Source organism: Suricata suricatta, chromosome 6, assembly GCF_006229205.1.
Source record: "Suricata suricatta isolate VVHF042 chromosome 6, meerkat_22Aug2017_6uvM2_HiC, whole genome shotgun sequence".
In the NCBI taxonomy this organism is placed as follows: domain Eukaryota; kingdom Metazoa; phylum Chordata; class Mammalia; order Carnivora; family Herpestidae; genus Suricata; species Suricata suricatta.
In genome coordinates, this window is record NC_043705.1 from 85,296,390 (window position 1) to 85,321,703 (window position 25,314).

At 40.0% G+C, this 25,314-nt stretch overlaps 1 protein-coding gene across 1 annotated transcript in view; it reads right to left on the reverse strand.

Moving 5' to 3' along the window:
- The window catches only part of FAF2 (Fas associated factor family member 2), a 73,715-nt gene extending 62,988 nt beyond the window's left edge, over positions 1-10,727 (reverse strand). Inside the window, exon 1 of the mRNA XM_029942812.1 lies at positions 10,626-10,727. Within this exon, the coding sequence (XP_029798672.1) occupies positions 10,626-10,688 (63 nt within the window). The 5' untranslated portion in view covers positions 10,689-10,727. The remainder of the gene's footprint in view (positions 1-10,625) is intronic.
- Positions 10,728-25,314: the final 14,587 nt, after the last annotated feature.

The following is a 25,314-nucleotide window of genomic DNA, read 5'->3' on the forward strand; positions in this document are numbered from 1 at the left end:
GAGAAATAAAAACATGTCCACACAAAAATTTGTATATAAATATTCATAGCAGCATTAATGATAATAGCTAAAAAGTAGAAGCCAAATTCCTAATGAATGCATAAACAAAATGTAGTTTATTCACACCATGGACTACTATTCAGCCATAAAAAGGAAAAAATATTGATATAGGCTATAACACTCATGAACCTCTAACTGTTAATAGGCACAGGTTTCTTCCGGGGATGATAAAAATGTTCTAGAAGTAAATAGTGGTGATGGTTGCACAACTCTGTAAATATACTGATTGTGTATTTTAAAAGGGTTAATTTGTGGCATGTGAATTATAGCTCAATAAAATTGTTATAAGCCAAAAAGAGCCCAAGAGACCAAACTAGAAAACTATTAGTAATGATCATAAAACATTAAGAAACAAGATAAAAGATCCAAAATTTTAAGATAAATGTACAGAATTCAATAGCATTTCTATTAGTAACCATTAAGAAATAAAGAAATGTTCTATTCATAAGAGTGCCCAAAACTATAAAATACCTAGGAATAGGGGTGCCTGGGTGGCTCAGTCGGTTGAGTGTCTGGCTTCAGCTCAGGTCATGATCTCACAGTTCATGGATTCGAGCCCCACATCAGGCTCTGTGCTGGCAGCTCAGAGCCTGGAGCCTGCTTCCGACTCTGTGTGTCCCTCTCTCTGCCCCTCCCCTGCTCATGATCTGTCTCTGTCTCTCAAAATAAATAAATGTTAAAAAAAAAATTTTAATACCTAGGAATAAATTTAATAATGAACATACAAAATTTAGATAAAATTACAAAAAGTATTTTGTTTTATTTTTAAGTTTATTTATTTATGGGGGGGGTGGTGGCAGGTGAAGAATCCCAAGCAGGTTCTGAGCTATCAGCAGAGTCCAATGTGTAGCTTGATCTCACAAACTATGAGATGATGACCTGAGCCAAGATCAAGAGCCAGACACTTAACCAACTGAGCCACCCAGACACCCCACAAAAAATATTTTAAAGGATATGTGATACATCTGAATAAAGAGATGTACATGTTCCTGAATGTCAACCAGTGCCAAATTAATATACATATATTATGCAAGTCCAATAATCCTACAACTGCATAAAATTATTTTATTATTTTGTAAAAACTTGAGAGGCTTCACGAGTCGTGTGTTATAAAACGATTTAAAAATATTTTTAATGTTTTTTATTTATTTTTGAGAGACAGAGAGAGACAGCACGAGGAGGGGAGGGTCAGAGAAAGAGGGAGACACAGAATCTGAAGCAGGCTCTAGGCTCTGATCTAGCTGTCAGCACAGAGCCTGACGCAGCGCTCGAACCCACAAACCACGAGACCATGACCTGAGCCGAAGCCAAATGCCCAATTGACTGGGCCACCCAGTCGCCCCTAAAATGATTTTTAAATGTATATTAAAAAAACTTGTAAGAATTACCAATAATTTCTCAAAAAGTAAATAGGCAAGGAGTCCTATCTCTCAGATATTAAAACTTAATATAAAGCCTATTGCTATTAATTCAATAACGGTACCAGTAGACAGGTTAGTGAAACAGAATACAGTATGATAAACAGGACTACTCCAGTGAGGGGTCAGCTAACCCATAATCTCTTCTAGGAGAAAATGAATGATTTAACAAATGAAAGTAAAAAGATAACAAAATCAGAAATAAAGGATATCATGAAAAATATTTGCTATACACGACCAATATCCCTTTTTAAAGAACCACAAATCAATAATAAAATGTCATGAACAAAGGATAGACAGGCAATTTACACAATAACTGTAAGTAGCCATGAGAAGCTTAATCAGGAGTTTATGGAACAATTGGACTCAATCTTTTATTCTGCAACCAACTTGACCGAAAAGCAGATTCCCCATACCTGGAGACACCTGCTATCTCTTAAAAAAGAGGCTCATAAGCCAACCCTTGTCTCCAATGTTCCTTATTCTTTCCTATTAGAAATAGGCTAAAACAAGTATTTGCATTAGCTATTCAAAGTTGACCAGAAAACAAAACCAAAAATTACAAACACCACTACCACTAGAAATGCAAATTAAAACTAGAACCTTAAAAAAATTTAACCGAATTGACAAAACTTCAAAAAGATCCTATCCCGTGCTGGCAGGCACGTGGGGAAACCGGTCCTCTCACATTCTCTTGGTCAGACTGTGAACTGCCAAAACTCCCTAGGAAATAATCTACCAATAGCTATTAAAATGTACAAAGTACATTTGTTTTGACCGGATAGCACATTTTTAGGATTCTGTTGTACAGAAAGAAATATCAGCACCATCCCTATATCCATAACTACATCTCTAAACATTTCCTTCACCTTCATGTTCTCACTGAAACTTGGCTTTTCTCTGAAGATACTTCTTCCTCTGAAGCCTTCTCTCTCCCATTTTCTCTCTCTTATCCATATGCATGGAAGTGAGAGAACTGTCCTCTTTTTTCATTTCCACTTTTGGAGATTCTTCTTTCTCCTTAAAAAGTCCACTTTTGGGGTGCCTGGGTGACTCAGGTGGTTAAGTGACGAACTCGATTTCAGCTCAGGTCATGAGCTCACAGTTTGGGAGTTCAAGCCTCATGTTGGGCTCTGTGCTGACAGTGTGGAGCCTGCTTAGAATTCAGTCTCCCTCTCTCTCAGCCCTTCCCCCACACACTCTGTCTCTCTCTCAAAATAAATAATTTTTTTAAAGCCCACTTTTATGTAGAGGAGGTTAAGAGAATTATCATGAGTGATGATGTCCTGAATTAGAATCTGTCTTAGCCGAAGCCAGAATCATACTTTTGACTTCCTTTGCTGTGTTTGCTTTTTTAAAACTACCACATGGCTATTGTTATTGGCCCTATTCACTTACCCATAGCTGAAAACAAATCAACACTTAAGACTGGAGAGGCAGTGCTAGGTGGTAGGAAAGAAGAGGAAAGAATCCAGAATTCTAGATTTGAATCTAAGCTTGTCACTAATAACCTTACATAAATTACCTACAGATCCTCGTTTACTCACCAATACAACCTACACCATTTATTTTTTGAGAGGCATCAATGACACAAGGAATCTTGAGCACTCTGAATAGAGTACAATAGACCCTAGAACAACATGGAAGTTGGGGGCACCAAGCTCTATGCAGTTGAAAATCGAGTAGAACGTTGGACTTCCCCAATTTTAACTACTTAATAGCCTACTGTTGAACAGAAGAAGCCTTATTGATAGGACAGTTAACACATATTTTGTAGGTTCATATGTATTATATACTGTATTCTTACAATAAAGTAAGCTAGGGGAAAGCAAATGTTATTAAGAAAATGATAGAAAATATTTACAATACTGCACTGTATTTATTAAAAACAATCCACTTTTAAGTTCAAATACATGTTGTTCAAGAGTCAACTGTAAATGCTCAATAGATGTTTAAATGACATCAACAACAAAAACACCTTCAAATCTCAAATTTTCTTTTTTTATGTATTCTTGCTCTATAGATGATCTCAACAGTTTCAGGGCTTTAAATATTATGTACATGCAGATGATTTCCAAAATTGTACTGCTAGCCTAGATCATTCGCCTGCACTCGGTACTAGTATATCCAGTTAGACATCTTCACTTGGATGTCTAATAAATAGAAACCTCAAACTTTACATGACTGAACTCACCCCCACATGCAAATGTGCTCCTCCCAGGCTTCCTTATCCTGGTTAATGACTCTTCCATTTCTACTTACTTAGATCAAAAATCTAAGATATCCTTAATTTCTTCCTTTCTCTCTCACTTCACGTACAATCCCTTGGAAAATCCCATCCATTTTACCTTCAAAATCCAAATCCAATTACTCTTCATGGCTATTTCCTACTTCATCTTGATCCAAGCAGTCTTGCATCACTACAAAAATCTCCTAATTGGTCTCCTTACTCCTCCCTTCTCTTTTTTCAGTCAGGTTTTCCTCAAGAAAATAGCCAGAGTAACCCTAATAAATCATAAATCCTGTCAACACTAAAAATCCCCTCATGTCTACGCAACTTGCTTCTGAGTTAAAGCCAAAATCCTTACAGTAGCATACAAGGCCATCTGTGAACTAGCCCTACCTTTCACTCTCTGACCTTGATTCCTACAATTTTCTTTCTTTCTCAGTTTTTAATTTTTTAGAGAGCACACAAGCGGGGAGACGCCTAGAGGGGAAGGGAGGGAGGGGGGGAGGGAGGGAGCGGGGAGGGAAAGAGAGGAGGGGGGACTGGAGAGGGGGAGAGAGGGAGACTATCCCAAGCAGGCCCCATGCTCAGCATGCAGTCTGATGCCATGAGCCTAGGATCATGACCTGAACTAAAATCCACAGTCAGATGGTCAACCAAGCCACCCAGGCGCCCCTCTCCTACTACTTTCTTCTTTCTCTCAGCACACTAGCCTCCTGGCCATTCCTGGACAAGTCCCTAGAGGTCATGCCTTAGGATGCTTGCATACCTTATCCCGTCTATCTGTAATCCTCTTCCTCCAGGTATCCACATGATTTGTTTAGTACTTCCTCCAGATTTTCACAAGATTAACACATTTCCAGTGAGGCCATCCCCTGATAATCCTACTTAAAATTAAAACCTGGGGCAGCTGGGTGGCTCAGTTGGTTAAGCATCAACTCTTGATTTAAGGTCATGAGATCATGGGGAGCATGGAGCCTGCTTAGGATTCTCTCCTCCTTTCTCTGCCCTCCCCCTCTCAAAACAAATAAACTTTTAAAAAATGAAATGAAATACCCTCCTCAAAATTCCCTATTTCTCTCTACAGCATTTATCACCATCTAACATGGTATATTTTTCATTTATTTAGTTTGACTCTTCTCGGACCCCTCCACTAGAATGTGAGCTCCAAAAGGGTAGGAATTATATTTAATATTCTGTTGTATCCTGTGCCTAGAACTATACTAGCACATAGGAAGTGATAAATAAAAGTTGATTAACAATGGGATAAATGTTTATGTACAAGGATATTCACTGTAGCATTAATTGTATGAAACAAAAAAAAAGAAAACAACCTGATTGCCCCTCAATGTTTTAAAAACCACAAAGTAATAACTATAACAATGTTTAACATCCAAGTGCTTAATATTTGCTTTAGATATATTAACATTTAATTACTGAAATAACCCTTACGAGGTAGGTTAATAGTGTAAGGGCACAGATGAAGAAACTAAGGCAGAAAGGTTAAGTAATTCGCCCAAGATGACAAAGATACTAGCTGGAGAAGCAGGATTCAAATTCAGATTGTCTTACTTCATACCCAGTCTTCATGACAACTTACTATGCTATGCTGATTTTCATAATTATAATAAGATCCTACCTCTATTAAAACAAAGATAGCAGAAGCTCTTAACCTACTGAGAATAGGACTTAATAGTCAATTAATTCAAAAGTCACTTAAGGGGTGCCTGGGTGGCTCAGCTGGTCAAGTGTCCAACTTCGGCTCAGGTCATGATCTCATGATTTGTGAGCTCAAGCCCCGCATCTATCTCTGTGCTGACAGCTCAGAGCCTGGAACCTGCTTGAGATCCTGTGTCCCCCTCTCTCTCTCTGCCCCTTCCTCGCTCACACTCTGGTTTCTCTCTCAAAAAATAAACATTAAAAAAATTTTTTAAAAGTCACTTCAAGTGAGGAATAAAAATATTCCATAATTTCATTTAAAACACAAAGCACACAAATTTATGCAGCAGTCTTTTGATGAAAGCCTACCCTTTTCTTTAGGAAATGGGTCCACTGGGCCGCCTGGGTGGCTCAGTCGATTAAGCACCCAACTTCGGCTCAGGTCATGGTCTCATGGTTTGTGGGTTGGAGCCCTGCGTCGAGCTCTGTGCTCACAGCTCAGAGCCTAGAACCTGTTTCAGAATCTGTGTCTCCCTCTCTCTCTGCCCCTCCCCTGCTCATGCTCTTTCTCTACCCCTCAAAAATAAATAAACATTAAAAAAAAAAGGGAAATGGATCCACTGGCATTCTTTGGGAGTCTTTTTAGCATAAACCATATCCACAGAACATGGATTTAATTTCTTCTAGTACAAGAACTCCAAGCACTTGCCAAGCAGAAAGTGCAGAATACTAATCTCAGTGACTTTTCCCAGAGTCATCTTTATACCTATCTTGCCCACACCTCACTGAACAGCAGTTTTTCAGCAACTTGACCCTATAGACCTTCTCCAAAGCATTTAATTTTCAGATAAAGTTTCCAGATAAAAGCTCTTGCAGTGATATTTTATTGGTTTATATATTATATTTTTATGACAAATATAACCAGCAAACAATGGTATGGAAAGCAAACACAATTGACTCCTGCCATTGTACAACTCAACTGGTGAAAGCAGAAATACTTGGACATGTTACAGAGAAGATCTTGGGAAACAGAAGCCATCTGTTCCAACCAAACAGTCAAGTGAAGGGTACTTGAGCTTATACATTAAGCATGTATACCTGTATTTGGAGAAGAAAAAAGTATACAAAGATACACAACAAACTGGGAATGAGGAGGAGGAATGAGATTTAATCACCCTTTTACACAATTTTACATTGTTGACTTGCAAAGTATGCATTATTTGGTACATTTTTTTAAGTAAAAAACAAAAACCAGTGAGAACTAGGGAATAGTATCCCCATTTTATAGATGAGGAATGATTCAAAAAAGTGGGAACATGCCCTAGGTCAGAGAACTCATTAGAAGCGAAGTTGAAAGGCTAATTCAGGTTTACCCCAAGTTTCCAAGTTCATGGCTTCCCTGCAATAACCCAAATTCCCTGGCAAAAATTTCTTTTTCCTTTAGGTAATAAAGAGTCAGATGAAGCCAACAAGAAAGATTTTCAAAATGAATTATAAGCTTGATTCTACAGCCCAGAGTTCAGGCTTAACTTTCTATAATTTAAAAGAACAAAGACCAAGTCCTAATATTCATTTAAAAGGACAGAAATTTCTTACTCCTGTACAAAAGCAGAAAGGGATCATTTCTTCTTCCACTAGCCATGCATATAGCTTCTTTAGTCCCTTCCCTCTGTCCAGGTCATCTTTCACCAGGTGTTCAAACAGCAATCTAGAAGCAGTAAACCAAGGCACTAGGGGAGTCTGTTATATTTGAAAATTTAGGGAAATGGACTTCAATAAAAGTAACCTTACTAATACCTGCATGAACTCTTAAAAATTTTTTTTTTAATGTTTATTTTATTTTTGAGAGAGAGACAGAGCAAGCATGAGCAGAATCTGAAGCAGTCTCCAGTCTCCAAGCTGTCAGCAGAGCCCAAAGCCAGGCTCAAACTCAGGAACCATGAGATCATGACCTCAACCGAAGAAGCACCTTAACCGACTGAACCACCTCTGCAGAAGCACTTAACCGACTGAGCCACGCAGATGCCCCTGCATTTAATCTTCTTAAAACCTATTCTCTTCCATTTGCAATAGCTTAAAACAAATGTGTGCATTAGTTATTCATAGTCAATTGGTTCCAAAACAAACAGGAGAAAAGGATAACTAGAAAAAATTAAGAAAACATCAAACAGACTGAGAAGCATGATAAATATACCCTAGGGAGTTTAGTCAAAACACGTCACAAAAAAAGTGAAACAGGAAACCTAAGATTTCTAAAATACTTTACTTTTGCTAATTTCAATATTTCAAATGAAGCAACATGTTGAGAACTATTTCCTAACAGTACCACGCTTTTCTGTCCTAACTCCTATGGGTATTCCAAGCATTTGCTCTATAGTATTAGTGAAGCAAACCTGAAACTTAGTGTTATGCCACTCTCTAGCTGAAAAAACTTGTGATGGCTCCCTATGAATACAGATTAAAATTTAATTCTGCACAGCTCTGAAAGGCCTCCAAAATCTGGCTCTAATTCAACTTTCCAATCTGATTTTCCACTTCCAATTTTCCAAAGCCATCACAGCAACACTCCATACTAGTCCATCTTCATGCATTACTCGAGCTATTTCCTCAGCTTTGAGCATCCTGCTGCCTACCACCTGTTAAATTCTATTCCTCCTTCAAACTTAGCAAAGTACAGTGGAAAGAGCCCAGCCTTGAAGTCCAGATCCAGACCAATTAGATTTCTAATTCTAATTCCATCTCCACTATTTAATAGCGTAATGAACTTAAGCAAAATACTTCAATAGATCTGTTTCATCACCTAGGAGCAGCCATAGCATCTATGGCACTTTGCAAGAATTAAGCACAACAGCTGTAAACTATCTCAAACCACACCTAAGGCATAACTGACACCAGAAATAGTTAACTATTAAGTCATCCTTCTCTCCTCCTCCCACCTCCATCAATACTCCTAGCCTTCCCTTAATTCCCACAGCAGTTTGTTTATACCATATTACACTATGAGCACAAATATACTGCAGGAGACTCATTGTTCATGTATGTGTGTTTGTATATATGGCTCCTCCAACAGGTTATAGGAAAGATGGTCATGGGTATGGATTTCTAAAATTCTACCACTTACTGCTTGTGTGAGTTATTTGATTTCTCAGAACCTATTTCTTCACTTACAAAATGAATGGGGATTAATTCCTTACAGAGTTATTAAGAGGTCTGAAAAAGTTAAGGTATGTTACATGCCTAATATAATGCTTGACACCTGGTTAAGTTTCAAAGGCTGTTTAATGGCAATTGAATGATGAACCTGATCCAGCAACTGCTTAAGGAACAAATAAATGCAAAATGCATTTGTCTTAGTAAATCCAGTTTCATAAAGCAATCTCTTTTTTTTTTAAGTAAGTTCTACACCCAACATGGGACTTGAACTCATGACTCTGCGATCAGGAATTGCATCTCTACTGACTGAGCCAGACAAGGACCCCTCATAAAGCAATCTTAATACATCTTTAATCAACTACTCACCTCATATTGATTTAAATGTCCAAAGAAGACAAAATGGAAGTACCTATGTACTTAACCTCAGAAATACTATCACATATTCATGTCTTCCCAGTATCAGACTAATAAGTACATCATGACATATAACTCACATCACTTCATAACACTTAATCTGGGAGCTTACCCCTGAAGAGTTGTAAGGGATAAAATGGTCTGCCAAATTAAACATAACTCCGAAAATAAGTGGTCTACTAGGAAGAGGAAGCTGCTTGTTTGATTTTCATTCATTCCGATTCTAATCTATGTCCTCAATCTCTTTACTCAAACCTCCAATCAAACGTCAACTATTTCAACAGTAGTATTTTTCCATTATACACTTCCAATCCACTGCTCAATTTAAAGAAAACCCACCTCAAAATTACTTATAGTGAAATCTAATCAAAGAAATTATAGGAAAGTAGTAACTTGTTTTAAAAAAAAGACTAATATCAAGCATTTGCATTCCACTCTCAGCTGCACACTGATCCTTACACAGGTGGTTCGGCACACAAGGTGGAAAAAGGGATCTGGCTTCAAATCTGACACCACCGCTTACTGGCTGTGTAACCGAAGTATATAAACCTCATTGCTCATCTGTGATACAGGGATTATAACAGCATGAACCTCACAGGGCAGTTGCAGTAAATGTGATCATGCATGCTATCTATGTGTTTAGCAAAGTACTCACAACATCATGGGCACTCAATAAATGGAATTTGAACTAGCAGTGCATGAGCACTAAGGTTCTTGGTAAATATTTCTGAATTAATGAATGTTTAACCCATTTCCTATAGGGAGTAAGTGTACCACTAACTTTAATTCTATCCTAAGTTAAATAATGATTAATAGTAGCAATGCCATTTAGGAACATTTCGGTTTACAAAGCCCTTCATACATCCATAAACTCATTTGATCTCCACAACACTCTTAGAGGGTAGACATTTTTAAGGTAAATATTTTAGAAATAAGGAAACTGATATCCATGATAATGGTAATAAAGAGACAAAGTTACCGACCCTAGTGATCTCCAACCAGATTCTCCAGGTCAGAGTTAAGTGCTTAGTGCCAAAAGTTCTTAACACGACAACCACTAAAAGGAGGCAGATTTCTGCAAGTTACCACCCGCCTCAAGCACAGTCTAGAACGGGAGTCCAGGAATAAGCCCAGGGTAATAAACCAAGTCAGAAGCCACCGTTGACACTTACAATGTTGCATTGTTTCCTTACGTGGTGTCCTCCCACACCTTTAGGGCACGGGGGCCAGGTCTGCCCCCTCCCCCACCAGAGAGCCCAGTACAGGACCAGGCACCCAAGAAGCCATCAATAAATATCTGTAGAAATAGCATGGGATGTTGGTAGGTTTTCCAGAGACCCAAAACGAGGCCAACTCCGCGGTGGAGATTAAGCATCTCGGTAGATCTAGAGTCGATGGGCGGAGAGGGTCCGCGGGGAGCCGGACTGGGAAAGATAGTTGAGGACGGGTGCCGCTAAGGGAAACCAGGGAAGCTGACCCACTGAAGGGAGAGGAGAGGGCCGAAGCCCTGGCTGGAAGGCCGGGGACCGACAGAGGTTCGGGGGCCGGGAGCAGCAGGGCAGTTGGCGTCTGGGGGGAGGGGGCCGCCGCTGGTCTGAGAAGAATCTCGGGCCCAATCTGAGGTTTCTGGGCTCCTCTAGGGGCCCATTTCCCAGCCCGTGGAGGCATTTGCTGCACCGAGTACTCGCTGCTACCTGAAACTGCAGCAGCTTCTCTGTCTGCTCCTGGGTTAGATCCCGCTCCTCAGGCGCCGCCATTTTGCCGCCGCCTCTACGCTTCTGACCCGTCCGCACCGTCACCCGCCGGAAGTGACCTCAGTAGCAACCACGTCCGCTCTGAACGGCCGCCGGCGCGGAACTGCGTCTGCGCGTGCTGGCGCTGCGTGAGGCTACGGGCTGAAGTTCTATCTGATGATGGTGACAGTTCCTGCCGTCAGAGGGCGCCACTCTCGGGCCAATACCAAACACTTCCGGAAATTGCCGAGGGACTGTCGGTACCAGTCGCCCTTACGATTATAGGCGGCGAACGGACCTGCCCAACGGAGACCCAAGACTCCTGAATAGATCGCAATAAACCGAGATGTACCGAGTGCTCCTCGAGAAGCTCCGGAAATTCCCGAACGCTAGTTGGCCGATTTCGCAGGGTTCCTAACCATCTTCCCACAGTCTCCAATATTCCTGAATATTTTTTAGGAGATTGTGCCGTTCCGAAATATCGGCTGTTTGATGTTTGATTGCTTCCTTTACGTTTCCAAAACCCTGTATCTCTTGGGAGATCCTGAAAGTCTCTGAATGGTGGTTGGGTATTTCTGACGCTGCCTTTATCTGGAAGTTGGGAAAAGCCTCAGACACGTGGAAAAAATCGTGGCTTCAAAGTCACTTGCTCAAATTGTTTGGACTTGGCTACCTAAGTCTTTGACGGTTAATGGTGCTACCAGCCTTGGGCAGAGCTTTCTAGCCAACCAGGTGGCAACTCTGCTCCTATCTGCCTCAGGCCCACTGGCCCGTCTTCCCTGTGAAGGACAAAAGGAAGATCCTGGACTGGGATCGGGATACTTGAGCTCAGGGTCTAGGGCCCACCTGGCAAAGTGCTGGACGTCCTTGGGGAAACCACTTCTCCTCTGGACCTCGTTTTGCCATTGCTGGAATGAGGTTCTCCCAAACCAACTGACATACCGCCTCAGCTCCTTCTCCTTGGAGGTGGTCCCCCACCCTTTCCACTGTCTCATTTCTACCCTTTAATATCTGATATCTGACTTCTACACTTTCCTTGCACCTTCAAACTACCATCTCTCTTTTATATATATATATATATATATATATATATATATATATATATTTTTTTTTTTTAAACATTTATTAGTTTTTTGAGAGACAGCGAGAGACAGAGCGCGAGCTGGGAAGGTGCAGAGAGAAAGACAGAATCCGAAGCAAGCTCCAGGCTCTGAGTTGTCAGCACAGAGGCTGACGCAGGGCTTGAACCCACGCACTAACTGTGATATCCTGAGCGTACGTTAGCCGCTTAACGACTGAGCCACCCAGGCGTCCCCTGCCATCTCTCTTTAGACCTCTTTCTTTCATTTCCACTTTTTTTTCCACCTGCCATCTGCCTCTGTCTAGCCTCCAAGTGGCCTCCATAAGGCAGAGGGTCTGGGTCTGGTGTATGCTTTTCCGTAGACTACCTCCCTTACATGGAAGCCACGTTACCTCCCTTTCTGTGGAATTCCACCCCTACCCATTTCTCAGGGTTGATGAGGCAAGACAGGACAGGAAGTGCTTTGAAAGCTGAAGTTCTGTGAGGAGTACTTTAAGGGATGGAAGGGCACCAGCTACTTCTTTCAGTCCTATGTCATGTAGGTTTTAACCAGGTCTACACAAACTGCCTAATAATACTTTGGAATTTTTCTTACACCTTTATGGGAAATGTGGAAACAGACAGATGTGACTTTACATCAACTCAAAGTTCTAAGGAGACCTGGCATTATTTAACATCTATAATGTTGGATCCAGCCAGACTAGCTGAGGGATTGCAAAATCATACATCCTCCAGAGTTGTTGCACAATTCTGATTTAAGATATATTCCTTCAACAGACAACCTTTGTAGTTATATTAAACACCATTGAATGTTCTTCCCTTTGTCAAAAAAAAAAAAGAAATATATGTATACACTTTCTTGATCTATTTTTCTGTTTTCTTTGAATTAAGACATGGTTACAAGAAATGGTTCTTTTTTTTTTTTTAACTCTACCAGTAAGAATTTGCCTCAGTGTAGGGAATATAATATGGCAAGCTGGAGAGTCCATTCCCTGTCCAAAGGTAGTTTCTGTTTTTCAGCTGTAGCTGATGGCTTCCATGTAAGGGAAGAATTGCTAGAACTTCCCATTTCTTTTTACAGATAATACCTTTATTTTATTTTTTAAGTATGGTCTACGCCCAACTAGGTAGTGTTGCAGGGTGATTACGAAAAGACCACTAACGCCAATAGAAGCGAGAAATAATTTTATTCATGGCCACATGCTTTTATTACAGCCGGGCCAAACCTGATCTCCCTGGTGTTAAGGAGCAGAGAATGGCCCCGAACAAAGTGGGCAGTGAGATTACATGGACAGAACACATCATCATTTAGTTAACCAATTACAATTCACAGCATTCCTTGATAGCCAATTACATCGTAATACACAGACGTTAGTGTAAGAGTTACCTTAAGATGGCAACCGAGCCGCCATTTTGCTGTGGGTTGGAGTAAAACACCGTGTACCGATGACCCCAACCCCTCACCCGCAGACGTGGAATGTCCCGTGACAGTTTGAAAACAGCCAATCATGAGGCCCCAACTTCCCATCACCCTGACAGAGGAAGCAACCTGTCCGATCCCGGATTTCACCACGTCCCTAAAGTGCCCTTATTTGGTGGTCTGCCCTCCCAGGACTGGACCGGAAGTCTTTCACCCAAAAAATACCTCGCCCCTCCCGCAACAGGCATGACTTCCCTGACTCCCCACTCCCAGAGTCACGGAACCTCGCCCGGGAATCGCAGATCCCAATAAAGGCTTTCTTGGCTCCATAACTTGGTCTCTTTCTTTCCTCTCATCTCTGCCTCCATCTATTAAATCTTATAGTTAGTTTTGGTGGGAACCTATCATTTTAAGGTTCTTTGTCCCTTTAGAGTGACCAATCATAGTTAGACATCTAAGATACCGCGAGAGACAGTGACTAGGTGAATTTCACCCGTGGACTTTGCTTTAGCCAGGTCTTAGTAGAGGGGTGGGGTTACTTAACAGAATCTTGAAGAACAAGTTAAAGTTAAACTTTAGGTTACAATGTTCCTTATCAAGTTACATTCTTAGGGTCTTTCCAGATTGCCCAATCTTTAATTATTCTCCAGAACGGAGGTTTAAACTGAATTTGTATAAAGTAAGCTCTCTGATATCTTTTAAGTTGACCAAGTACGTTTCATAAGTTGACCTATAACAGGTAGGGCCTTGAATTCATGACCGACCGGGAGATCTAGAGTCCCATGCTCTGACTTTGGTCAGTCCCCCTACAGCTTCTCTCTCTCTCTTTTTTTTTTTTTTTTAATGTTTATTTGGAGAGAGAGAGAAAGAGAGCACGAGCAAAAGAGGGGCAGAGAGAGAGAGGGAGACAGAATTCTTAGCAGGCTCCAGGCCCTGAGCTGTCAGCATACAGCCTGACGCAGGGCTTGAACTCACAAACCGTGAGATCATGACCTGAGCTGAAGTCGGATGCTCAACCGACTGAGCCACCCAGGTGCCCCAGCTTCTCATTTTTAAAAGAGAATCTACAGGGGCACCTGGGTGGCTCCAGTTGGTTAGGCCTTTGACTTCAGCTCAGGTCATGATCTCACGGTTCATGAGTTCAAGCCCCACGTTGGGCTCTGTGCTGACAGCTCAGAGCCTGGAACCTGCTTTAGATTCTGTGTCTCCCCCTCTCTCTGCCCCTCCCCTGCTTGATCTCTCTCTCTCTTTCTCTCTCTCTCTCTCTCTCTCTCTCTCTCTCACAAATAAATAAACTTTAAAAAATTAAAAAATAAATTAAAATAAAAGAGAACCTACAAATTTGGAGCTGCATACAAAATCTTCCCAGTTTAAAATGGTGATGACTTACTCAGATTTTAAGAAAACTGCTCTGTGAACTATAATTGCGAGCCACATTCCAACCTATGACCTGCCAGTCTGCCCCTCTGACCTAGATAGAATCCTGATGGTCTCTGTTTGCCATGGCAGAAGCTCACCTGGGAAGAAACCTAAGATTTTTTAATTAGTTCAAAGTGAAAAGCATGGAAAGTGTAATTAATTAATGGCTTGTCCTCTCCTTTAAGAACAGTTTTTCCCCCTGAACTTTATTCTGCCTTTTAGAGCAGTGCTGTCCAATCAAAATATAATATGAGCCACAACTGTAATTTTAAATACTCTATTAAACACCACTGAATGTTCATAATTTCACAAGTGAAATTATTTTTAATAAAGTAAGTCAATATATGCAAAATATTTTTTATTAAGTCTTCAAAATATGATGTGTATTTTATGCTTACCCCACATCTCTGTTTGGACTAGTCACATTTCAAGTATTCAATTGCCACATGTGGACAGTGACTACTGTATTGGATAGTGAAGTTCTAGAATATTCTAATGATCTTTTTAATAGATTTATTAATTATATTAATTTATAGATTTTTAGGAATTCACTCAACAAATATTTATTGAGTGCTTATTCTGAGCCAGACTCTGAACTGGATGCTACAATAATAAACAGGGCATGGCTGCTACCCTTTAAGAACACACAGTTTAATGGTAAGTTAAATGAATTTCATCACTCTATAGAAGGATGTGTGTGTGTGTGTGTGTGTGTGTGTGTGTGTGTGATAAGTTTTTGAGTCCCATTTCTATGCCTATAACACACTAGGATTTGTGACTTATAGCTCTTTTAGAGAATTTAATGAATATATTTGTTTCTCAAATTCTAGTAATAGAGCTTTATTGATTTTATTCCTAATAAAGGACAAAATATGTCCTGCCAAGTCATGGAAATCCTAGAACAAGCCTCCAATTTCTGAGCGGCTGGAACATAAGAATTTTTCTATCAGTTGGGGACACAGTATCTTGAGTGCTGAGTAAAGCAGACCATTGAGATGTCAGCAACAGTTTTTTGTTTGGCCTCCTGCCCCATCAAATTAATGAGAAAGGCAAAACCTGCTCCCAGGCTTCTACTAGGAGTACTTGTACTGATGAAACAAATCAGGCTTGGAGGCAATGTTTCAGCTTACATAGGTCACAAAGTACATCTCAGGCTCTTCAGGGAGGACCAAGTACAAACTGATGCCACCATTAATTGACTGTGTGACTTTGGCAAGTTAACCTCTCTAAACCTCGGTTTGCTTATTGCTCTTCTCTAAACAAATAGTCCTTACCTCATCAGGTCATGGCAAGGATTAAATCAAAAGGGACATGGAAAGTCCATGACCTAATCGTATCTACTTTACAGACTAGACAAGAGGATGGGATGAAATAATGGATTATGCAAAGGCTTTGTCAGGGTGCCCAAGTGGCTTGGTCACTTAAGCATCTGACTCTTGATATCAGCTATGGTCTTGATCTTGGAGTCATGAGTTCAAGCTCCAAGTTGGGCTCTAGTTTGGATGTGAAGCCTACTGAAAAAATAAATAATAAAATAAATAATTTTTTTTAAAAAAGGAAAGGCTTTGTCAATGCTAAAGGCTTTGTCAATGCTAAAGTTATTTGCAAAAGTTAGTACTGTCAATTGATTCAACATGTATTTGTTACTGTCTTATAGTTGTTGGTTCTTGGCATGACCTGACATCAGGAATCTCCTAGTCTAGCAGGAAATTAACTGCAGTATCAGGTAGAAAGTAACAGAGACCCAAAAGTATGTAGTTGGTAGTAGACTGTATCAGTGACATAGGTCCTATAGCTGCCCATCTCATCTCTCCACTAACAGGTCTCCTTGATTTTACTCTTACCCCTCTCCAATTCAGTCTCAGGACAGCTGCCAGAGAATCCTTTTAAAAAACTAAACAGGGGCACCTGGGTGGCTCAGTCGGTTAAGCATCTGGCTTCAGCTTAGGTCATGATCTCACAGTTTGTGGGTTTGAGCCCCACATCATGCTCTGTGCTGACAGCTCAGAGCCTGGAGCCTGCTTCAGATTCTGTGTCTCCCTCTCTCTCTGACCCTCCTCTGCTCACACTGTCTCTCTCTGTCTCTCAAAAATAAACAAAAAACATTTTTAAAAAAACTAAATCAGATTGTAACATTCCCCAACTCAAAACCTACTATTGGCTTCCCATTGTCCTTGGAATGGAATCCAAACTCCTTAATGTGGTATACAAGGCCCTGTGCAATCTGGGCTCTACTGGTTCTCTGACCTTATTACTGGGAACTCATTACTTTCAAATCTCCACTTCATTATTCTCATTTATACCTCAGGGACTTTGCATGTGCAGCGCCCTCTGCCTGGAACACTCTTATTGAATCCTTACATGGCTGGCCCTTTTTGACATTTAGATCTCAGCACATGTGTGCTATATCCTCAATGAAGACCTAAACATATTATGTTTTCTTCAAAACACTTATCACTAGATGCTATTATCTTGTTTACTTGTTTATTTATTTATTTTTTTTATTTCTCAGCTCTGTATGCCATGAGGATAACAGAGGCCAAGTTGGCTTGGGCCACCACTCAGTCCTCAGTGATGAGAACAGTGCTGGGCACAGAGTACAGGGTCTGTAAATATTTTGCCCAGGCTAGATCCTTAGAGCAGGGCCTAATGGACAGGGGTGGAATGGGTGGGCTTATGAGAGTAAAGTCATGGAAATTAAATGGAAAATTAAGCTACTGCCTATAGGATATAAAAGGATGATCTTTAATTAGAGCATCTCAAATCAAAAGATAAAGGACCACATCAGTTTTGGGTGATGGGAGAAAAGAGTGCTGACGACAGATGACCTTCAAAACAGAGATATTTTATGGCTCATTTTTAAAGCCCCATGCCCATAAGAAATTACATGACTTGTGAACTGTGAACGAATTCAAACATCACCTCAGCTGGCAGAATGGGAAAGGAAGGAAAAGCAGGACACCTATTTACAGATGATTTAAATAACCCAGATGCATATAAATTGTCCCCACAGTCTTAGGCTCTGATTCAGAGAGGAGGAGGAGCATGTTTCTCGAGGCCAGAGTATGGGTTCCACTGAACCGGGCGCTGCAGTTACCATCTGGATGCCTTGGGGTCCTGATGGCTGTGAACCTGGAGATGGTGGAGCTAACACACTGGCTAGGTAATGCTTCTGATTACAGTGAGGGGCCAGTGTTGCTGTTGCACACAATGGAGTCAGAAGGAGTATGTCCAGTGCCTAGGGGATTCACTAGAACATCTCTTGGTACTTCCATACCCACTAATAACAGAAAATAAGCAATTGTAACAACTACAACTCGACACGGGAAAGGCAACTAAAGGCTCGGACCCTTCAGAAATGAAAGTCTGGGTTAGTCCACTGGCAAGCAGTCAGGCCAACTGAAGTATAAGCCAAGAGTGAGGGAATCTAGAATGAGTAATAGAGGAAAGAGATGCTAGGATTATCACTTACAGGCTTGGGACCAGCTGCAGCTTCAGAGAACAGTAGCTTATTTCCCTAACATACTTGCCTTCGGTCTTTACAGAGATTCTGGCTGGCTGCTGCATTAGAGAGACTTTTGTAAGTGATTGGATTTGCACCATCTTGGAAGGAGTGAAGGTCTTTTGTCCCCACAATGGCAGAGAACCCATATTATAGTACAGGACTGGACATAAGGAGGGGAAGGAGCAGCACTGAGCAGTGCAAGGAAGGTTACTGAATCAAACCTCTTGGGTTTTACCTCAGATCTTTGAACTCTCATCTGTCTCCAAGGCTCTGGGCCTTTTGTTTCTCTTCAGCCACTTCTGTGGTGACCAACTCTATGTAGATTCTGTCTAGCCAACACCCTGATGACCATCTTACTCAGACACAGTCCCACAGCGCCTCACTTCACACATGCACCACAGGCGTTCCACCTCCTATCCAAAGCCTGCCTCGTGCTACTGAAGCATGAAACACCTCAGGCCAGCACAATGCCCACACATGCATAACTCAGAAGTACAGGGGGATGGAGCAAAATCCTGGCAAATAGGATATGGGATCTACCAAATAAAAGCCCATTTCCTGATCCATGATGAGCTATCCTGAGATGCAATCGTTCATATGCTTTCTCTGAGGACAAACCCAGTGGATGCAGCAGCACACTTGCTACCAAGCAGCAGTCAGCCCTCTATTTGCCCTATTTCCCTGCCCCACTCCCCTGTTCTGTCATGCCTCATTCACTGGAACTGCACTCCCTGGTAAAGTACAAACACGTAAAGCTTCTGATTCAGAGAGGCTATGTTTTCTATGTAACCTGGGCTATGAGACTTTCTATCAAGCTAGTGGCTCACCTACAGAAAAAAATAACAATTTCTTTTTTAAGAATTTTTTTTGTGTCTTTAATTTATTTTTTGAGAGACAGAGAGAGACAGTATGAGCAGGAGAGGGTCAGAGAGAGAGCGAGACACAGAACAGGAAGCAGGCTCCAGGCTCTGAGCTAGCTCTCAGCACTGAGCCCGACATGGGGCTCGAACCCATGAGCTGTGAGATCATGACCTGAGCTGAAACCAGACGCTTAACCGACTGAGCCACCCAGGTGCCCCGAAAATAACAATTTCAAGAGAACTTAAAATACAGTAATTTGCCTGATATTCCCAATGGTTTGTGTTCTAAGAACAGAAAGAATAGTGAAGAAATCTTAAATGATACTCAGTAATTATAGTATCAATAGTAATATATTTTTAAGATTTTATTTTTTTAAGTAATCTCCATATCCAACATGAGGCTTGAACTCACAACCCTGAGGTCAAGAATTGCATGCTCTACCAAAAGAGATAGCCAGGCACCCCCTCAGTAATAATATTAGTGCTTTTATTTTAAAATCATATATATTAAATAGAGTGAAAGAGTATATTATGCATTAGAACTAAGATTTTTCAGTGAAAGGGAAAATACATCAAAAATAGGTTAAGAGAAAATATAATATTAAATTTTTTAGAATATTCAATTTAATAGAAATATTATTTGGGACACCTGGATGACTCAGTCGGTACTGTGTGTGACTCTTGATCTCATGTCTGAGCACATTGAGTGCAGAGATTACTTAAAGTCAAAATCTTCAGGGGTCCCTGAATGGCTCAGTTAGGTAAGCACCCAACTCTTGATTTTGGCTCAGGTTACAATCTCGTGGTTAATGAGTTTGAGCCCCACATCAGGCTCTGTGCTGACAGTGCAGAGGCTGCTTTGGATTCTCTCTCTCTCTCTCTCTCTCTCTCTCTCTCTCTCTGTCTCTCCCCTCCCTTCCCTGTACTCTCTCTCTTTCTCAAAAATAAATAAATAAACTTAAAAAATAAAAAATAAAATCTTCGGGACACCTGGGTAGCTCAGTTGGTTGAGCATCTAGCTCCTGGTTTCAGCTCAGGTCATGATCTCAAGATTGTGGGATTGAGTCCCCTGTTAGGCTCTGTGCTGAGCATGGAGCCTGCTTAAGATGATCTTTATTTCCTTCTGCCCCTCTCCCTCCCTCTCTCAAAAAAAATTAAAATAAATAAATAAAATATTAAAAGAAGAAATATTAATATGAACACAATGCATTTTTTTCTTTCAAAAAGAAAATGTGTTTCCTAGTTCTGTTGACTAAAAAGGTCTATAAGAAGTACTTAACTACTGAGGGGCCCAGACAATGGTCTCTATGTATCATTTCCCACTAGAAGGTTGTAGAACTCTTTGAAGAAATGACTGATTCAAGTCTGGGACACGAAATATACAGAATGAGCCAGGAACACCTTGGTGTACCAAAAAGCAAAGAAGGTATCAAATTATTACAAGGACCCAAAGATGGGAAAATTGAAGCATCAAAATTCCAGGTATTGAATATATTTATTATCTTTATTGTGTTGAGGGTTTCTTAAGTGTACACACGTGCCAAAATTTACCAACTTGGAAACTTTACATATGTGAAGTTTATTGTATAGCAATTGTACCTAAATAAAGGTATCTACTTAAAAAGAATAAGGCTACAATAAACTGAAACACACTGAATATGTACAAATATAGGAGTTCATTATGAACCCAAACCAAACCAAACCAAACAAAATCCAGCCCAACAACAATGGCAACCCACAAACAAATAGCTCATTAAGCACTTTTGGAGACTGTCAGCATAGCAACTCATTTTTTTCTGAAAGTTAGCAATTAAGAGAAATAATCAAGCATTTACTTGTCCTCTATGAACTCTACCTCCGGGTAACCAAACTGATAATGAGTGAAAGTTCTTTAAAAATTTCCAGCTAATGACAATGAGCTATCACCTTACACCTGTCATAATGGCTAAAATTTAAAAACAAAACAAAAACAAGAAACACAAGTGTTGGTGAGAATGTGGAGAAAAAAGAACTTTCTTGCACTATTGGTGGGAATGCAACCTTGTTCAGCCACTGTAGAATTTCTTCAAAAAGTTAAAAATAGAACTACCCTATAATCCAATTGCTGCTGTTGTTGGGTTGGTTTGGTTTTGGGTTTTTTTTTTGGTATCATAATGAACTCCTATATTTATACATATTCAATGTGTTTCAATTTATTGTAGACATTATACTTTTTAAGTACATACCTTTATTTAGGTAAAATTCACATGCAATAAACTTCACATATGTAAGTCCAGTAATCACACTACTGGGTATCTACCCAAAAACTACAAAACACTAATCAAAGTGATACATACACTCCTATGTTGATGGCAGCATTATTTACAATAGCCAAATTATAGAAGCAGCCCAAGTCTGTCTAGACAGATAAATGGATAAAGAAGATGTGGTATATATATGTGTTTAGATAGATAGATAGATAGATAGATAGATAGATAGATAGATAGATATAATATATAGATATAGATATATATGTCCTCACATACTCAGCCATAAAATGGAATATTTCTCAGCCATAAAAAAAGAGTGAAATCCTGTCATCTGCAATGACGTGGATGCATCTAGACAGCGTAATGCTAAGCAAAATAAGTGAGTTAGAGAAAGACATCACATGATTTCACTCATATGTGGAATTTAAGAAACAAAACAAATGAGCAAAAAGAAAAAAAGAGAGAGGGGAGAGACAAACCAAGAAATAGACTCTTAACTATAGAGAATAAACTGGTGGTTACCAGAGGGGAGGTGGGCAGGAGATGAGTGAAATAGATGATCGGGATTAAGAAGTGCATGTGTCACAATGAGCCCTGGGTGATGTATAGACTTGTTGAATCACTATATTATACACATGGAACTAATATAATGCTGTATGTTAACTGCATTGGAGTTAAAATAAAAACTTAATAAAAATTTCCAGCTAATACAGAGATATTGAGAGAAATAGGATCACCACAATTTCTAAACCTCAAATAAAACAATTGAGGTAAGAAGCTGATCTGGAACGTTATTATTGATGGATCAAGCTGATCTGCTGATCAATTTTAATGTCACTAAGAAGCAACTAAACATGACATGATGCAAGTGAATTTCCCAACATTATATATGAAATAGCCTTGCAAAAAAATTCATGGGGAATCTGTCAAGCCTCTAAATCAGGGTTTCTCCTTGGGCATTACTGACACTTAAAGTTGGATAATTCTATTTTTGTGAAGGGCTGTTCTGTGCATTGTAAGATATCTAGCACATCCCTGGCTTCTACCCATGATGTTAGTAGCACCTCTGCAAGTTGTGACAATAAGAGATCTCTGGATATTGCCATATGGTCCCTGGGTTGGGGGGAGTGGAAATCAACCTCAGTTGAAGTGGCGCTATATTTGGGGGCAGTAACTGCAGCTTTCATGTGGCCTCGGAGAGCCTGAATTTTCTAGGCAGAAACAGGCAATTCAGAAACAAAGACATGTGTCACAAGAAAAGTGTGAAATTCCAAGATCAACAACTGTGGTGGAGAAATCCACCTTCTCTGCCCTGCTGGGATCCCGTGCCCCATCTAGTACCAGCCAGGATGCACCAAGAGTGCCAGGATCTCAGAATACTATCTCCATCTTTGGGAATGTGTGTTTCATCATCAACCAGAAAGTCTTCCACTAACCCCTTTGGAGAAGAAAATTTTGTTCAAAAAAATGTCTCTAGGGGCGCCTGGGTGGCTCAGTTGGTTAAACATCCGACTTCGGCTCAAGTCAGATCTCACGTTCGTGGGTTCGAGCCCTGTGTCAGGCTCTGTGTTGACAGCTAGCTCAGAGCCTGGAGCCTGCTTCCAGTTCTGTGTCTCCTTCTCTCTCTGCCCCTCCCCCTCTCATGCTCTGTCTCTCTCTGTATCAAAAATAAATAAAACATTAAAAAAAATTTTTTTAAATGTCTCTATCTAGTAACTCCATTAACTCCCACAGAAGCACATCCTCTAATGACAATTAACTCCTCTTTTCATAAGCAATGATATTAATCCTCTATGGACAGATTAGGGTTTTTTTTTTCTAAAAAAAAAAAAAGACTTAAGAAATGTCTACTTTTCTACACTGATTGTGAAAGAGTAGCAGGATTCAAAATTACCCTCCCACTGTAAAAGACTTGAAAACTGGGCAAAATATGTGCTAGAATTTCAATATTGACAAGAGACAGCACAGGTCTATAATCCCAGGGAGAAGAGAAATAAACAGGATGAGCCCTGTAATTTTCCAGGCTTTCAACCTAAAGGAATTTCTAAACTGCTGAGTAAAGGGGAACTCAAATGCAGCGCATTGGTTTCAAAAGCCTAGGGGACAGAGATAAGAGTTTGGGGAGGTTGAAGTAACTAGGATTTATAGGGCATGGTACTGGAAAGGAGGGGGATAGGTAGACCAAATATTCCAGAAACATGCAGAGAAGTTGCCCTCGAATCTTTGGCTAAATAACAATCTGCTTGTAATGATGTGATCTTATATGTAGAAAACCCTAAAAATTACACACACACACACACACACACACACACACACACACACTCTTAGAACTAATAAATGAATTCGACAAAGTAGCAGGATAAAGTCACCACACAAGTATCAATTGTATTTCTTTACACCAACAATGAACAGTCTGAAAAAAGAAATTAAGAAAACAGTTCCATTTATAATAGTATCAAAAGGAATAAGATGCTTGGGAATTAGCCTAACCAAGAAAATGTAAGACTTGTACAATGAAAAACACAAAACATTGCTGGGGTGCCTCAGTGGCTCAGATGGTTAAGCATCCAACTCTTGATTTCAGCTCAGGTCATGATCTCACAGTCGTGGGATCGAGCCCCACATGCTGAGCATGGAGCCTGCTTAAGACTCTCTCTCCTTAAGACTCTCTGTTCCTCTCCCCTGCTTGTGCTCGCTCTCTCTCTCTCTCTCTCAAATAAATATTTATCAAATAAACAAACATTAAAAAATTCTAAATGAAATTAAGTCCTACTTAAATGGGAAGACATCCAGTGTTCATAGATTGGAAAACTTAACAGTTTTAAGATGTCAATAACATCCAAAGCAATGTACAGATTCAATGTACATTCATTCCATATCAAAATCCCAATGGTATTTTTGGCAGAAATAAAAAAGAACCATGGCAAGAAAAAAATTCTAAAATTTATATGGGATCTCAAGAGATCTCAAATAGCCAAAACAATCTTGAAAAACTGGAAGACTCACACCTCCTGATTTCAAACTTAAAACAAAGCTATAATAATCAAAATAGAGTGGTACCAGCATAAAGGCAGACATATAGACAAGTGGAAAAGAATAGACAGCCCAGAAATAAACCTGCATATATTCAATGATTTTTGAATCAATATTCAAAGGATTTTTGACAAGAATGCCAAGACCATTTGATAGGGAAAGAGAGTCTTTTCAACAAATGATCCTGGGAAAACTGGACATTCCTATGCAAAAGAATAAAATGTAACTCTTACCTAATGCCAGATGCAAAAATTAATTCCAAATAGATCCAATGTAAGACCTAAAACAATAAAAGTCTTAGAGGAAAATATAGGACAAAGTCTTCCTGACATTGGATTTGGCAATGATTTCTTGGATATGGCACTAAAGGCACAAGCAACAACAAAAATGGTAGGCAAACTGGACTTCATAAAAAAATGTGTGAATCAAAAGACACTATCAATAGAGTAAAAAGGCAATCCACAGAATGGGAGAAAATATTTGTAATCTGATAAGGGATTAGTACCCAGAATATATAAAGAACTCCTAAAACTCAACAACAAAAATCAAACAACCCAATTCAAAGGTGAGTGAAGAACTTGAATAGATATTTCTCAAAGAAAATATACAAATAGCTAATAAGCACATAAGATGCTAAACATTAGAAAACTTTAAATCAAGTCACAATGAGCTACCCCTTCATACTCAGCGTGATGACTACTGTAAAAGAGGTACAAAACACATCGTCAAGGTTGTGGAGAGAAATCTGAGCCCTTGTACACTCTTGATAGGAATGTAAAGTGGTATAGCTGCTGTGGAACTGCATGGCAGGTTCCCCAAAAATTAAAAATGAAATTCCCAGGTGATATAGCAGCTCTAGCTCCAGGCATATACTCAGAAGAATTGAAAGCAGAGTCTTGAAGAGATATTTGCACACCCATGCGCATAGCAACATTATTCACAATAGCCAAGAGGTGGAAGCAACCCAAGTGTCCATCAACAGATGACTGGAGAAGCAAAATGCGGCAGATACATACAATGGAATACTATGTAGCTTTGAAAAGGGAGGGGTACCTATGGGGCTCAGTTGGTTAAGCAACCAAC